General features: G+C 43.7%; 1 protein-coding gene across 1 annotated transcript in view; it reads right to left on the reverse strand.

Moving 5' to 3' along the window:
• Positions 1 to 14,437, reverse strand: part of LOC137432326 (plakophilin-1) — a 51,942-nt gene extending 37,505 nt beyond the window's left edge. The window contains exons 1-4 of the mRNA XM_078769122.1: positions 14,132 to 14,437; positions 7,806 to 7,954; positions 4,563 to 5,410; positions 1,794 to 1,917 (exon numbers count right to left, since the gene is read on the reverse strand). Coding sequence (XP_078625248.1) covers positions 1,794 to 1,917; positions 4,563 to 5,410; positions 7,806 to 7,954; positions 14,132 to 14,336 — 1,326 coding nt within the window. The 5' untranslated portion in view covers positions 14,337 to 14,437. The remainder of the gene's footprint in view (positions 1 to 1,793; positions 1,918 to 4,562; positions 5,411 to 7,805; positions 7,955 to 14,131) is intronic.
• Positions 14,438 to 15,020: the final 583 nt, after the last annotated feature.

Consider the following 15,020-nt stretch of genomic DNA (forward strand, 5'->3'; position numbering starts at 1 on the left):
TACATGTCAATCTAACCTCTACTCGAAACACATGGACCATACTACACTTACCATGGTATAGCTATAGATCCCTGCCTGCCTCCTTCCATGTAACTATGTGTGTGTGTGTGTGTATATGTGTGTGTATATATATGTGTGTGTGTGTGTGTGTGTGTATATATGTGTATATATATGTGTGTGTGTGTATGTGTGTGTGTGTGTGTGTGTGTGTGTGTGTGTGTGTGTGTGTGTGTGTGTGTGTGTATCATTAGAGAAGGTGTCTGAAAAATCCTGGTCGTCTTCGGTTCACTGGGCAATGGCAATGCAAAATTCCAACCTCTCCCTCTTATTTTGGTCTGGAACTACAGGAATTGTATCTTGTACAGATACCGTTTCAGATAATAGTCATGTATGGTTCTTCCAATGATCGTGCTGGAAGTTCCCACCATCTGTGCACGTCGGCATGTGAACTTATTCGGATAAGAGCTTTATATATTATATTATATTATATTATATTTGTGTGTGTGTGTGTGTGTGTGTGTGTGTGTGTGTGTGTGTGTGTGTGTGTGTGTGTGTGTGTGCGTGCACATGCACACATGTATGTATGTATGTGTGTGTGTGTGTGTATATGTGTGTGCACATGAAAGTTGCTGTTGTTGCTGCTATCGCCACACGTGGTTGGGATTCAGGAGGTGGAACGGAGACCTACCAGGTCTCAAAGTATCCGTGTATGCGTGTGTTTGTGTTTGCATGTGTGTGTGTGTGTCACTGCCAAAATTAATTTTGTTAGTAATAAAATATTTTTTCTTGAAACAAGAAAACAACAACAACATGCATTTTAAGGCCATTTTCCCTGATAGAGCGGGGGATAGCCTTGCGGTCCACATAACAATCATCTCCATTTTGCCCTATTTTCTGCATCTCCCCTTGTTAACCCCCTTGCCCGCATTTCTTCTTCCACCATCTTTAGCCAAGTCTTTCTCGGTCTTCCCCGTCCTCTACTTCCTTCTACATTCATTTCCATCACTCTTCTCAACCAGTCACTTTCATCCTTCCTCAACACATGACCAAACCATCTCAACCTGTTCCTCTTCACAGCATCCATCACAGGCTCTATTCCCATCATCTTTCACAATTCATCATTTGTCTTCCTCTCTCTCAACGATACTCCGCACATCCGTCGAACCATTCGCATTTCCACCCTTTCCAGCCTTCGTTGCTGCTCTACGTTCATGACCCATGTCTCGCTCCCATAAATCATAACACTTCTCACACATGCAGCATACACCTTTCCCTTCAGCTTCAGCGACACTCTCCTCCTCATCAGCATGCCACTCAGTTCCCGAAACTTCTTCCATGCACATCTCACTCCAGCAACCGTTGCCGAGTCTGATCCACCTTCTCCATTCAGCATGTCTCCGAGGTAGCAAAATGTTTTCACACCTTCCAGCTTCACGCCGTCTCCAAGATCCAACTCAACATTTCCTCCATCTGCAGCTCCCTCTGTGCACACCTTACATTTGAATGAAACCTTACCTTACAAATGAAAACTTACCTTACACTTGAAACAAGAAAACGATGAGAAGAAATAATTTTTGGCTAGAAAAAGTTCCCCATGGTCTTTCTTGTTTCAAGAATACTTCTTATATTAAGAAAATATTTTTTAGTAAGAGTCAGCAAGGGGGTAGAGAGAAAAAGAGAAAGAAAGAACAAGAGAGAAGGTGAAATCGAGAGAGGAAGAGGGGGAATTTAAAGCAAGGGTGAACTGGATCGAGGAAAATGATAGACAGAGTGAAGCGGTTTCCAAAACTTGCCTTGGCCTTGTTGGTGTCATTGCGGAAACAAGCACTCTGGATGAAACCAGAAGCAAGAGCTAAGTCTTCTGGCTGATCTTGAGACGACTGAAGCCAATTGACCGCCTTCTCCAGGGTCATCATTCTGCAGGAAGGAAAACATTAGGAACTGACACAAAAAATAAAACCAAACATGGAATAACTGTGTGTATATATATATATATATATATATATATATATATATATATACACACAGTATATGCGCCGAAGGAGTGTACGACAACAAATACAAACACTTGTACAATGAGCAACTGTTTGTAGTCCCATTATTTTTGAATAATCCCATTAGGTGCCAAACATTTACTAAGCACGTGTTTCTTTCTGGTGGAGGTTGAGTGTGTGGGAAGGTAACAAAGAGAACCAAGGTTCAAGGTAGTGCAGGAGGCATGTGGAAATAAGAGACATGGAGATAGGAGCGAGGAGAAGTAGCAAAACAATATGGTGGCAATGCTTATATCGGGATACTGGAAGATGCCTTAGGAACCATTTCCGTCAATACGACAGCCGTAACCAACGGCAACCACGATGCGCTTTACCATGTACCTCCGGCACTTGTTTCCAAAGTAATATAAATATTGACCCGTTTCACAGACAACACCTTTCACACAACCCGTACAGAAGCAACGCAAGCCATCTTATGGTACAACGAGGTATGCGCAGTCTTGTGCAACAGCCTCCGGGATAACAAACAAGGCATGCTGGAATCCATCCTCATTCTTCAAATGACTGGAACGTGGGGTAGTACTCTAAAAGTAACTCGGTTAATAAATAAGGATAATTAAAAGCCCTAAAAAGATTACAAATAAGTTGCATAGTGTGGCAGTGGCATTTGTTGCACACACAGTCCATCCTGAAAATACTAACGTTACGAATTCCAGCAACATGCGGTAGTTGTTACCCCATGAGGGCGATAGTACAAGGTCGAGAAAAACGGCACAACCGGAGGGTGACACTTTCACACTTTTGCGTTACTAGAAACACCCGCTCCCTCTCGGAGTGGCTTACGGGGAGAGGGAGGGGGGGGGGGGGCGGGTCACAATTTTGTGCTAGTGGCAAATAATACACCCTCTGTTCCGCAGAGATCAGTAATCATGTGCACAGACAAAAAAAAAATGCAAGTCCCTCCATCTCCAGGTGGGGGTTGAGAGTGGGGGGGTGGGGGGGGGGGGGAGTATTTTTTTTCCCATGACTTAACACCAGATGACTTTGTGTCTAGACAGGCAGACGCTGATATTATGATGAAGGTATCCATGATTCACTGTCTCTTTTCATTGAAGACTGAGACCCTTGCAATGACATTCAGATTCGTGCAATGCACACACATATATATTATATATTGGACTGACAAGATGGCCTGCAGGTACGCACACTCGCCTCTAAGCTGTCGAGCCTGGGTTCGAATCCTGACCCAGCTATGAACTGTCATCCTGGTGTTTCACAGGCAGGGTGATTCACCTATGTGTGTGCCATCCCTCGGGTGGACGTTAAACCGGGAGTCCCGTCTGCCAGCATCGCAAAGAGTAGGTGCCCATGGCCAAATTCTAAATTCCTTCCCTAACTAGGCGAATGTCAGGCCTGGCTAGACCGGTTCGTGAAAGACTTGGGCCAAGCTTCCCCCGGCCGACCCCACAAGGTGGGGTAATAGTGGCCGTTAAAGAACAATATATATATATATATAGTCAAGGCTCGTGGAAGACATAGAACACAGAACCGGTCAGGACGCAACATAACTTAAGGAACAGCAGGAGAAGAAAGGGGAATTTCCAACAGCAGACAACAGCAACAGGACGGACAACCAAGGGATGCAGGGAAGATGAGGGGAAGGGGAGAACGCAAGGGGTGGAGAAGACGGATACATAAGCAAAATTTTGGGAAGGTGGGGCTGGTTTAACGGGTGTTGAAAAGATCATGGATTTGGATGGGGGATAATTTGAGATGGTGGGAAAAGCTGTCTTGAAGACCTGGAGGGAAGAATGAGATTGAAGAGAATATGGAACTTGGTTACAAAATTCTCTTCAATTCGTTACATTGATAAATTATTCAAAAGGAATATGACAAATTCATGTCAAATTATTCCAACACTTGGGCTGCTTCAATAAAACTCTTTCGTTGTCACCAAACCAGCTGTACGTATTAGTTTCTACAAGTCCCATTGTGTACAACCTCATTTTTTTTAACGAATTCCCAAGTGTCATGGAAGAGCTCATACAAATGTCACAAGAAGAACATCAGGGGTGAAATAATTAAGAGAGGCCAATATAATTCATACCTCGTTAAATATACACAGATTGTGATTGAAGCCATATACTTATTGCATACTCATATATGGGGATGGGTATTTTTAAACACCCCAAGTCTGTACATGTTACTCCACGTTCTCCCAACTCCCCTCAAAGTTGTGTTTCTTATCTCCCTACTACTACTACCACCACCACCACCCTCCTCCCCCCTCTTTTTTTCTCTCTTTCTTTCTTTTTTTTTTTTCTCTCTTTTTCTTTTTCTCTTTCTTTCTTCTCTCTCTCTCTCTCTCTCTCTCTCTCTCTCTCTCTCTCTCTCTCTCTCTCTCTCTCTCTCTCTCTCTCTCTCTCTCCTTCATCTTCCTCCATTCCCAATTTGAAATTTCTCAATGATCAAATATTAGGGTCACAGCCCCCAGCTTCATTTACAGGATAGTTGTTGCCCAACTCGATTACAGACACAAATATGTGGAACACCATATTCCATTCGTACCTGTTGGGATCCTGGAACTCCTTAGACGTTGCAAACTGCGATGCAGAGGACTTTGAAACAACCTTTTCATCGGCCATTCCAGACGAGTTAAATTCAGACAAATGACTGCCAGTGTTGGGCTCCTGATGCTTCGTCGAACTTGTGGTGGTCTTTGACATGCTGTACGACGAGCTCGAACCACCGCCCTGCATCACTTTTCCACCAAAACCCTGCTGTTGCTGTTGCTGTTGCTGTTGTTGCACAATTTGCTGGGACTGAGGTGTTTGCTGAGCTGCAGTAGGTACAGAGTCATATTCTGTCTGGAGACCATCACCAATCTGTACCACCTGCACCGATCTCTTCTCCACGTGGCCCATCTGCGACGGCATCGTCTGGAACCTGTGATGCTGCCCGGCAGTCGAGTACACCTCTGCGGTTTGCGGGCGCACGTTTACACGATTGGTGGTGTTGTAGCCATACTCCCCGTGTATGCTGCGGGCTGAGCGGTTCCCTGCAAGCGTGGTCAAACGCGACAGCGTGTTTCCTTGCAGGTTAGATACCTGATTGTAATATCCAGAACTGGAACCTTCGGCATGTGGCACATTGAAACGATTCATCACAACTGTAGGGGGCATTTGCCCGGCGACGTTCACGTCCACGCGCTGGGCCGGCCCCGTCGAGACTGGCCCGTAGTTTATCGAAGATAATCTCTCTACGTACGAGCTCCCCGGACGAGACAATGGCCTAGAAGGTGTAGTGCGTCGAGAAAAGCTCGTGTAGCCATCGACGGCAGACATGGATGAGTTTGGACGCTGGGTGCCATAGCTGTAGGCATACGAGCCATCATTGGCAGTGCGGGGCCGTGACAACTGTGGATGGGCAAAGGAGACACGGAATAAGATCAAATCAATTTTTACTCCTTCCATGCGTGTGCTTGTCAACAAATAAATGCTGATAATTTATGATAATTCCATTGTCGAAATTCTACTTCAAAATTGAGGCAACAGATCGGGCTTTGAGCTTCCTGAAGCGAGAAGTGTCAAATATTACAAAGGAAATGGGTGGTTTGCACTCTATCCCAAACTCCATGAAGCTCCATCTTTGACACAGCTGTCATAAACTTTTTTTTTTTACTTTTCAGAAATAATAATGATTAGACCACAATGGGGAATCCTCTTTTTGGAGCACCCAAAGACAATGTGTGGATGGAGAAGGTGAGGCCAGGAGGTTATCGGTAATTCATGCACACAAAAATAGACCAGATTGTGCCGCTCCCATGGTGCGGATTCGCTCACAGTCGGTTATTGCCAAATATTTTTGGAAAAGGTTAGAGGTTGGAATTTCAGTCCAACTCGGGCCGACCACCACCACATTCAAGCTTGGGGTTCTTGTTGGGCGTCGATTTTTGAAATGTGCACCCATTAGACAGCTGCCGGACAACACCCACATATCTCGCTTGATTCCACCCAACAATAGCACCGCGATGAAATGATATAGCCGCCATCTTGGTTTTCTGGTGGGCCTAACACATTTGGGCTGTAGGCTTCTGCTGATTATACACTGCCTCGGTTTGTTGCGTCAAATTTCGATTGGCCTTGGAAATTTGACATTGGCCTTGGAAAATCTGGTAATAGCACGATTGGCAAACGAGCATTTAGAGCACTATTAAAAGATGACAGCGCGATTGGGAAACACACATTTAATGCGCTATTAAATAATTATTGGCAATGAGGGTCGAGTATTATTGGCGATGAGGGACCCAAAAAAAAATCATGTCGAACAATAGTAAGGTTCAATCAAGCCCTTCAGAACACATGGTATGTCAGGACGCACGGTAATCTAGTGTTATGTTATATAATCAAGCGTTGCATTATGCAAATTATTTAATAGCGCATTAAATGTGTGTTTCCCAATCGCGCTGTCATCTTTTAATAGTGCTCTAAATGCTCGTTTGCCAATCGTGCTATTACCGGATTTTCCCGCAGGTTGTGACCACAATGAGGTCACTCGTGTTCCGTTATATTTTCATCCCTGTTGCGCTGTGATTTCATCCGTTAAATCGTACCTTGTCGTGATGTACAGTATTGTCAGATTTGTTTTCCTGTAGCTCAGGCGTACTCCTCGGATAGCTGTCCCACTTTTCAGGTTGCTTCTCATTCCGCTTTTTGTTTCTTCCCTAAAGTTTTGTCCTTTCTGTCTCTTCAATGGTATCTTCTGTCTTTCTGTATCTTCCACTCCTCAATTCCAATATATATATATATATATATATATATATATATATATATATATATATATACGTATATACTGTATATAGTTTTTCACTCCAAAATGTATTCCTTCCTGGGAGTTTGCTTCCGTATCCATCTTGTCCACTTAGCACGTCCTCCTCTACCCCTCATTCCTTCCCACATCCATTAATTTGTCGGTCTCCCTCTATTTTGTACTTCAATCCTGCTGCTGGTGTGTTTCCCCCCTCTGTTTCTGCTTTTCCTTTCGTTCAGTTGCCTCCTGAATCATTCTGTATTCCAGCTCTTTCACGAGCCACGACTTTGTATACAAAGATACAACTGTAGGGGTTGGTCAGTAGTAAATCCAGAACTCGAACTACCAGTCAGTAGTAAATTACCAACCAGGTAACCTGCCACGGGTCCGTGGCAAAGGAGTGGTGCGAAATGAAATACTGTAACTTTGCGAATGAATCGATTACACAAAGTTTTGAGATTTACGGCGGAAAGAAAACGATGTACAGCGAAAGGAAAACTTTGCCATGGGGAAATTAAACAAAGATCCAAACCCTTATTTCTCACACAAATGTCGTTTCTTGTTCGCTTTGGAAGATGCTCAAAAGTCGCACAACAGGTAATGGGTGTGCCGGGCGTGGCAGGCCTTTGAGGGGGAAGAGAGCCAAGGAAATTGGAATGTTGCTTTTGATGGTATATCAAAAGGATTTGCATTTGCTCAACGTCTCCAATACTGTCCTTGCAAGTTACTGCCTCCCACCAACTTTTGTCCTTGACAAGATTTAGGCTCATGGAAGAATACGGTGACGGGAGACAAGGCCAATGAACTGAGAGCCATAAGGTCAACGAAACAAAAACGTGGAGCAATTTTAATGAAGGAACATATAAATGGAGTCGTTTTATAATGACTAGTACAACATCGTAGATGGGTAGTTGTACAAGGGTTGTGCGCGCTGCGGATTTTGCCCACTTTTGCGAATTCTGCGCATTTCAGCAGCGGTCTCGGTCCCGAAGTGCCCCTTACCTTTTGATCAGAGACGTAGCCCTGACTCCTCGTGGAGAAATTGTACCCGCTGTTCATGGTCATGCTGCCACTACTCATTCCTCCGTTCTGCATCGTGAAGAACTTCTCCGGCTGGCTCGACGTGCGCTGCAGTCGATTTGCTCGAGACTCTGCAAACGGCACATGGGATTCATCATGATGGCGTTTAGTCCATGGTCTTTCACCTCACGTGAAGTTATATTGTTTAAAGTCCAAAACAAAGAATTTGTGAAGTTAGACACCTCAAAGGCGAGTACACGTACCTCTCAGTCATCCTGCCTGCCTGAAATGCACCGGTATTAAAGGGGTACTGAGAGTTAACCGCTGTACCGGTATTAAAGGGGCACTGAGAGTTGACCGCTGTACCAGTATAATAATAATGTTGGAACCCATCTGTGGATCGGTCCCATCGGCCGATGGGTCTGACCCATCTGTGGATGCACGAGAAATGACAATGCAGACCCATCGGCCGATGGGTCTGCGCCATCTGCGGATGTGTTGTTCACCTTGAAGGAATGTGTATGCATCAATGGTGGATGAGTATGTTTATTTGAACCTAAAAATAAGCAATTGATGTCATAAATGTTTATAAAGCAGTCCGTGACATGTGGTTTGTCGATAAGATAAAAATAAGATAATATTTTTAGGTTCAAATAAACATACTCATCCACCATTGATGCATACACATTCCTTCAAGGTGAACAACACATCCGCAGATGGCGCAGACCCATCGGCCGATGGGTCTGCATTGTCATTTCTCGTGCATCCACAGATGGGTCAGACCCATCGGCCGATGGGACCGATCCACAGATGGGTTCCAACAATAATAATAATAATAATAATAATAATAATAATAATAATAAATCTTTATTGTCCCATATTCAGGGAAATTATTCTTTGGTAACACCGTAAGTTAACCATCATTAAAACATAAAACACAAAGGGAATAAGAAAACATTATATAAAAAGATATTATAGAATATAAAATAAATATAAAATATGGAAGATGGACGAAACAGCAATATGGCTACAAATTTGAATTTAGCATTTAAATTGCACATGGTACAAATTACTTTTTGAAAATGTTCTTCTTCATCCACCTTACACCAAAGCGTCTCCCTGATGGCAGTTTTTCAAAAAGTCCGTTCAAGAAATGACTTTCATCGGTACACACCTGCACCGCCTTCCTTTTCAATGCCCGCTAGTATAGAGAATCCAGACTGGTTGAAGGCCCACCCACTTTAAATGCCAGTGTAATGACCTTTCTCAATCGTGACTTATTCCGCACATTAAGATAACTGTACCAGGAAATCAAATTAAATGATAAAACACTGATCAGTGAGGAATTTGTTAACATCCGCATCACACGAGAGCTAACACCAAATTAATTCAACTTCCTGAGAAGATACAATCTTTGCATTGATTTCTTGTACACAGCATCAGTATTTCCATCAAAAGTTAGCTTGTTATCAATGAAGGTATTAAAATGGTACTGAGAGTTAACTGCTGTACCAGTATTAAATAACTATTGGGAGTTAACTGCTCTACCAGTATTAAATAACTATTGGGAGTTAACTGCTGTACCAGTATTAAATAACTATTGGGAGTTAACTGCTGTACCAGTATTAAATAACTATTGGGAGTTAACTGCTGTACCAGTATTAAATAACTATTGGGAGTTAACTGCTGTACCAGTATTAAATGACTACTGGGAGTTAACTGCTGTACCAGTATTAAATGACTACTGGGAGTTAACTGCTGTACCAGTATTAAATGACAACTGGGAGTTAACTGCTGTACCCGTATTAAATGACTACTGGGAGTTAACTGCTGTACCAGTATTAAATGACTACTGGGAGTTAACTGCTGTACCAGTATTAAATGACTACTGGGAGTTAACTGCTGTACCAGTATTAAATAACTATTGGGAGTTAACTGCTGTACCAGTATTAAATGACTACTGGGAGTTAACTGCTGTACCAGTATTAAATGACTACTGGGAGTTAACTGCTGTACCAGTATTAAATGACTACTGGGAGTTAACTGCTGTACCAGTATTAAATGACTACTGGGAGTTAACTGCTGTACCAGTATTAAATGACTACTGGGAGTTAACTGCTGTACCAGTATTAAATGACTACTGGGAGTTAACTGCTGTACCAGTATTAAATAACTATTGGGAGTTAACTGCTGTACCAGTATTAAATAACTATTGGGAGTTAACTGCTGTACCAGTATTAAATAACTATTGGGAGTTAACTGCTGTACCAGTATTAAATGACTACTGGGAGTTAACTGCTGTACCAGTATTAAATGACTACTGGGAGTTAACTGCTGTACCAGTATTAAATGACAACTGGGAGTTAACTGCTGTACCCGTATTAAATGACTACTGGGAGTTAACTGCTGTACCAGTATTAAATGACTACTGGGAGTTAACTGCTGTACCAGTATTAAATGACTACTGGGAGTTAACTGCTGTACCAGTATTAAATAACTATTGGGAGTTAACTGCTGTACCAGTATTAAATGACTACTGGGAGTTAACTGCTGTACCAGTATTAAATGACTACTGGGAGTTAACTGCTGTACCAGTATTAAATGACTACTGGGAGTTAACTGCTGTACCAGTATTAAATGATTATTGGGAGTTAACTGCTGTACCAGTATTAAATGACTACTGGGAGTTAACTGCTGTACCAGTATTAAATGACTACTGGGAGTTAACTGCTGTACCAGTATTAAATGACTACTGGGAGTTAACTGCTGTACCAGTATTAAATGACTACTGGGAGTTAACTGCTGTACCAGTATTAAATGACTATTGGGAGTTAACTGCTGTACCAGTATTAAATGACTACTGGGAGTTAACTGCTGTACCAGTATTAAATGACTACTGGGAGTTAACTGCTGTACCAGTATTAAATAACTACTGGGAGTTAACTGCTGTACCAGTATTAAATAACTATTGGGAGTTAACTGCTGTACCAGTATTAAATAACTACTGGGAGTTAACTGCTGTACCAGTATTAAATAACTACTGGGAGTTAACTGCTGTACCAGTATTAAATAACTATTGGGAGTTAACTGCTGTACCAGTATTAAATGACTACTGGGAGTTAACTGCTGTACCAGTATTAAATGACTACTGGGAGTTAACTGCTGTACCAGTATTAAATAACTACTGGGAGTTGACTGCTGTACCAGTATTAAATGACTACTGGGAGTTAACTGCTGTACCAGTATTAAATGACTACTGGGAGTTAACTGCTGTACCAGTATTAAATGACTACTGGGAGTTAACTGCTGTACCAGTATTAAATGACTACTGGGAGTTAACTGCTGTACCAGTATTAAATGACGACTGGGAGTTAACTGCTGTACCAGTATTAAATGACTACTGGGAGTTAACTGCTGTACCAGTATTAAATGACGACTGGGAGTTAACTGCTGTACCAGTATTAAATGACGACTGGGAGTTAACTGCTGTACCAGTATTAAATGACGACTGGGAGTTAACTGCTGTACCAGTATTAAATGACTACTGGGAGTTAACTGCTGTACCAGTATTAAATGACTACTGGGAGTTAACTGCTGTACCAGTATTAAATAACTATTGGGAGTTAACTGCTGTACCAGTATTAAATAACGATTGGGAGTTAACTGCTGTACCAGTATTAAATGACTACTGGGAGTTAACTGCTGTACCAGTATTAAATGACTACTGGGAGTTAACTGCTGTACCAGTATTAAATGACTACTGGGAGTTAACTGCTGTACCAGTACTAAATGACTACTGGGAGTTAACTGCTGTACCAGTATTAAATGACTACTGGGAGTTAACTGCTGTACCAGTATTAAATGACTACTGGGAGTTAACTGCTGTACCAGTATTAAATGACTACTGGGAGTTAACTGCTGTACCAGTATTAAATGACAACTGGGAGTTAACTGCTGTACCCGTATTAAATGACTACTGGGAGTTAACTGCTGTACCAGTATTAAATGACTACTGGGAGTTAACTGCTGTACCAGTATTAAATGACTACTGGGAGTTAACTGCTGTACCAGTATTAAATGACTACTGGGAGTTAACTGCTGTACCAGTATTAAATGACTACTGGGAGTTAACTGCTGTACCAGTATTAAATGACTACTGGGAGTTAACTGCTGTACCAGTATTAAATGACTACTGGGAGTTAACTGCTGTACCAGTATTAAATGACTACTGGGAGTTAACTGCTGTACCAGTATTAAATGACTACTGGGAGTTAACTGCTGTACCAGTATTAAATGACTACTGGGAACTATCCGCTGTACTTTGGAAAACTTTCAAATTCTTGATTGATTCTGCACATGGTTCGCAGCAGCAAAAGGTGACAAGACCAAACACGGTCCTGTCGTCCACAAACCCTCGAATGTTCCAACATTTCTCTTTTGTCTGAACATGAATGAAACAAAAAAAGTGACAAAAAGTCACAAATTCAAATTGCCAACTGAAATAAAAAAGGAAAATGGACAAAAATAGATGAAGAAAGAAAGGACATTTGTAGAGACACACACAGGTGGAGATGGACACGTGGAGGTGGAGATGGACACACACACATGTTGTGAAGGACACAGGGAGGTGGAGATGGACACTGGAGGTGGAGATGGATACACACAGGTGGAGATGTATACACGGAGGTGGAGATGGACTTGGACACACAGGTGGAGATGGACACACAGAGGTGGAGATGGATACACAGAGGTGGAGATGGATACACAGAGGTGGATATGGATACACAGAAGTGGAGATGGATACACAGAGGTGGAGATGGATACACAGAGGTGGAGATGGATACACAGAGGTGGAGATGGATACACAGAGGTGGAGATGGATACACACAGGTTGTGATGGACACACGGAGGTGGAGATGGACACACACAGGTGGAGATGGACACACGGAGGTGGAGATGGATACACAGAAGTGGAGATGGATACACAGAGGTGGAGATGGATACACACAGGTTGTGATGGACACACGGAGGTGGAGATGGATACACAGAAGTGGAGATGGATACACAGAGGTGGAGATGGATACACAGAGGTGGAGATGGATACACAGAGGTGGAGATGGATACAAACAGGTTGTGATGGACACACGGAGGTGGAGATGGACACACACAGGTGGAGATGGACACACGGAGGTGGAGATGGATACACACAGGTGGAGATGGACACATGGAGGTGGAGATGGCCACACACAGGTGGAGATGGACACACACAGGTGGAGATGGACACACACAGGTGGAGATGGACACACACAGGTGGAGATGGACACACACAGGTGGAGATGGACACACACAGGTGGAGATGGACACACACAGATTGAGATGGACACACAGATTGAGATGGACACACACAGATGGAGATGGACACACACAGATGGAGATGGACACACACAGATGGAGATGGACACACACAGATTGAGATGGCCACACACAGATTGAGATGGCCACACACAGATGGAGATGGACACACACAGATGGAGATGGACACACACAGATGGAGATGGACACACACAGATGGAGATGGACACACAGATGGAGATGGACACACACAGATGGAGATGGCCACACACAGATGGAAATGGCCACACACAGATGGAGATGGCCACACACAGATGGAGATGGACACACACAGATGTAGATGGACACACACAGATTGAGATGGACACACACAGATGGAGATGGAGATGGACACACACAGGTGGAGATGGACACACACAGATGGACTGATGGAGATGGACACACACAGATGGAGATGGACACACACAGATGGAGATGGACACACACAGATGGAGATGGACACACACAGATGGAGATGGACACACAGATGGAGATGGACACACAGATGGAGATGGACACACACAGATGGAGATGGACACACACAGATGGAGATGGACACACACAGATGGAGATGGACACACACAGATGGAGATGGACACACACAGATGGAGATGGACACACACAGATGGAGATGGACACACACAGATGGAGATGGACACACACAGGTGGAGATGGACACTCACAGGTAGAGATGAACACTCACAGGTAGAGATGAACACACACAGGTAGAGATGGACACACACAGGTAGAGATGGACACACACACAGGTGGAGATTGACACACACAGATTGTGATCGACACGCGGAGGTTGTGATCGACACGCGGAGGTTGTGATGGACACGCAGACGCTCCGACCGACCGTGACCCGGAGGGGGATGGATGCTCGAGGGGGAGGGGGGGGGGTCCTCAATCCTCACTGTTTTTAAGACTGGTCACGGTGTTCGTCCCACGGCCTCGCAGTAACATGGACACCTGCTGCGCGACACGATCGCTCTGCTCCCGCGGACTCATGTGTCCGCTGCTCCTCTCCAGCTCCACCTCGGTCGGCAACGCGAGCGTCGAAGTGGACAGTTCGCTCCGGGACGACGTGACCGTCCGCAGGAAACCGTCGCCCATCATCATGGAGATCGGAAAACAGGACACGGAGAGCGGGATGGCCGCGGTGTGAGACCGTCGGTGGCTTTGGGGACGTAGGGCAGGTGCGGAGTCGCGGACGAGGTGAATGGGCGGAGCCAAAACAAACTGGGCGTGGCTATTAAGGGCGTAGTCCCTGGGCCGACAGATCGACTTCCGAGGGTGCTCTGGACGACCTTGATGAGGTGCGAATCCCAACCCCGTTCCATCCGGGAGTTCCTTTCGATATTAGTCCAAACGCAACAGGTGAAGCTCAACTACACAAGCTCCAGGTGTAAAACCGGTGGAAGAGTACGAATTTGTACCTTGTCCGCGAATATACCTGTAAATCTCGTCTCGGATGGAATTTGGATCAAAATGCAAGGATCAACTTTTGGGAAGTTTTTGTAAAAGTTTCTCCTCTGTGTTTTGTGCCCTTTGACTATGGAGGACACCTCTTCGAATACACCTTTATACACCTGATCGCTATACGTCCTCCTCTTATTACGATCTACCTCTAATGATCGTCATTGTTGTACTTACTATTACTACACATTAACTAGTAATAGTAATTAGTAATAGTAATTAACTATAATAATAATAATAATAATAGTAACTAATAAAGTTACTAATAGTAACTAATAGTAATAATACTAATAGTAACTAATAGTAATAATAGTTAATAATAGTAAG

Source organism: Myxine glutinosa, unplaced genomic scaffold (assembly GCF_964187855.1).
Source record: "Myxine glutinosa unplaced genomic scaffold, kmMyxGlut1.1 SCAFFOLD_1248, whole genome shotgun sequence".
NCBI lineage: Eukaryota > Metazoa > Chordata > Myxini > Myxiniformes > Myxinidae > Myxine > Myxine glutinosa.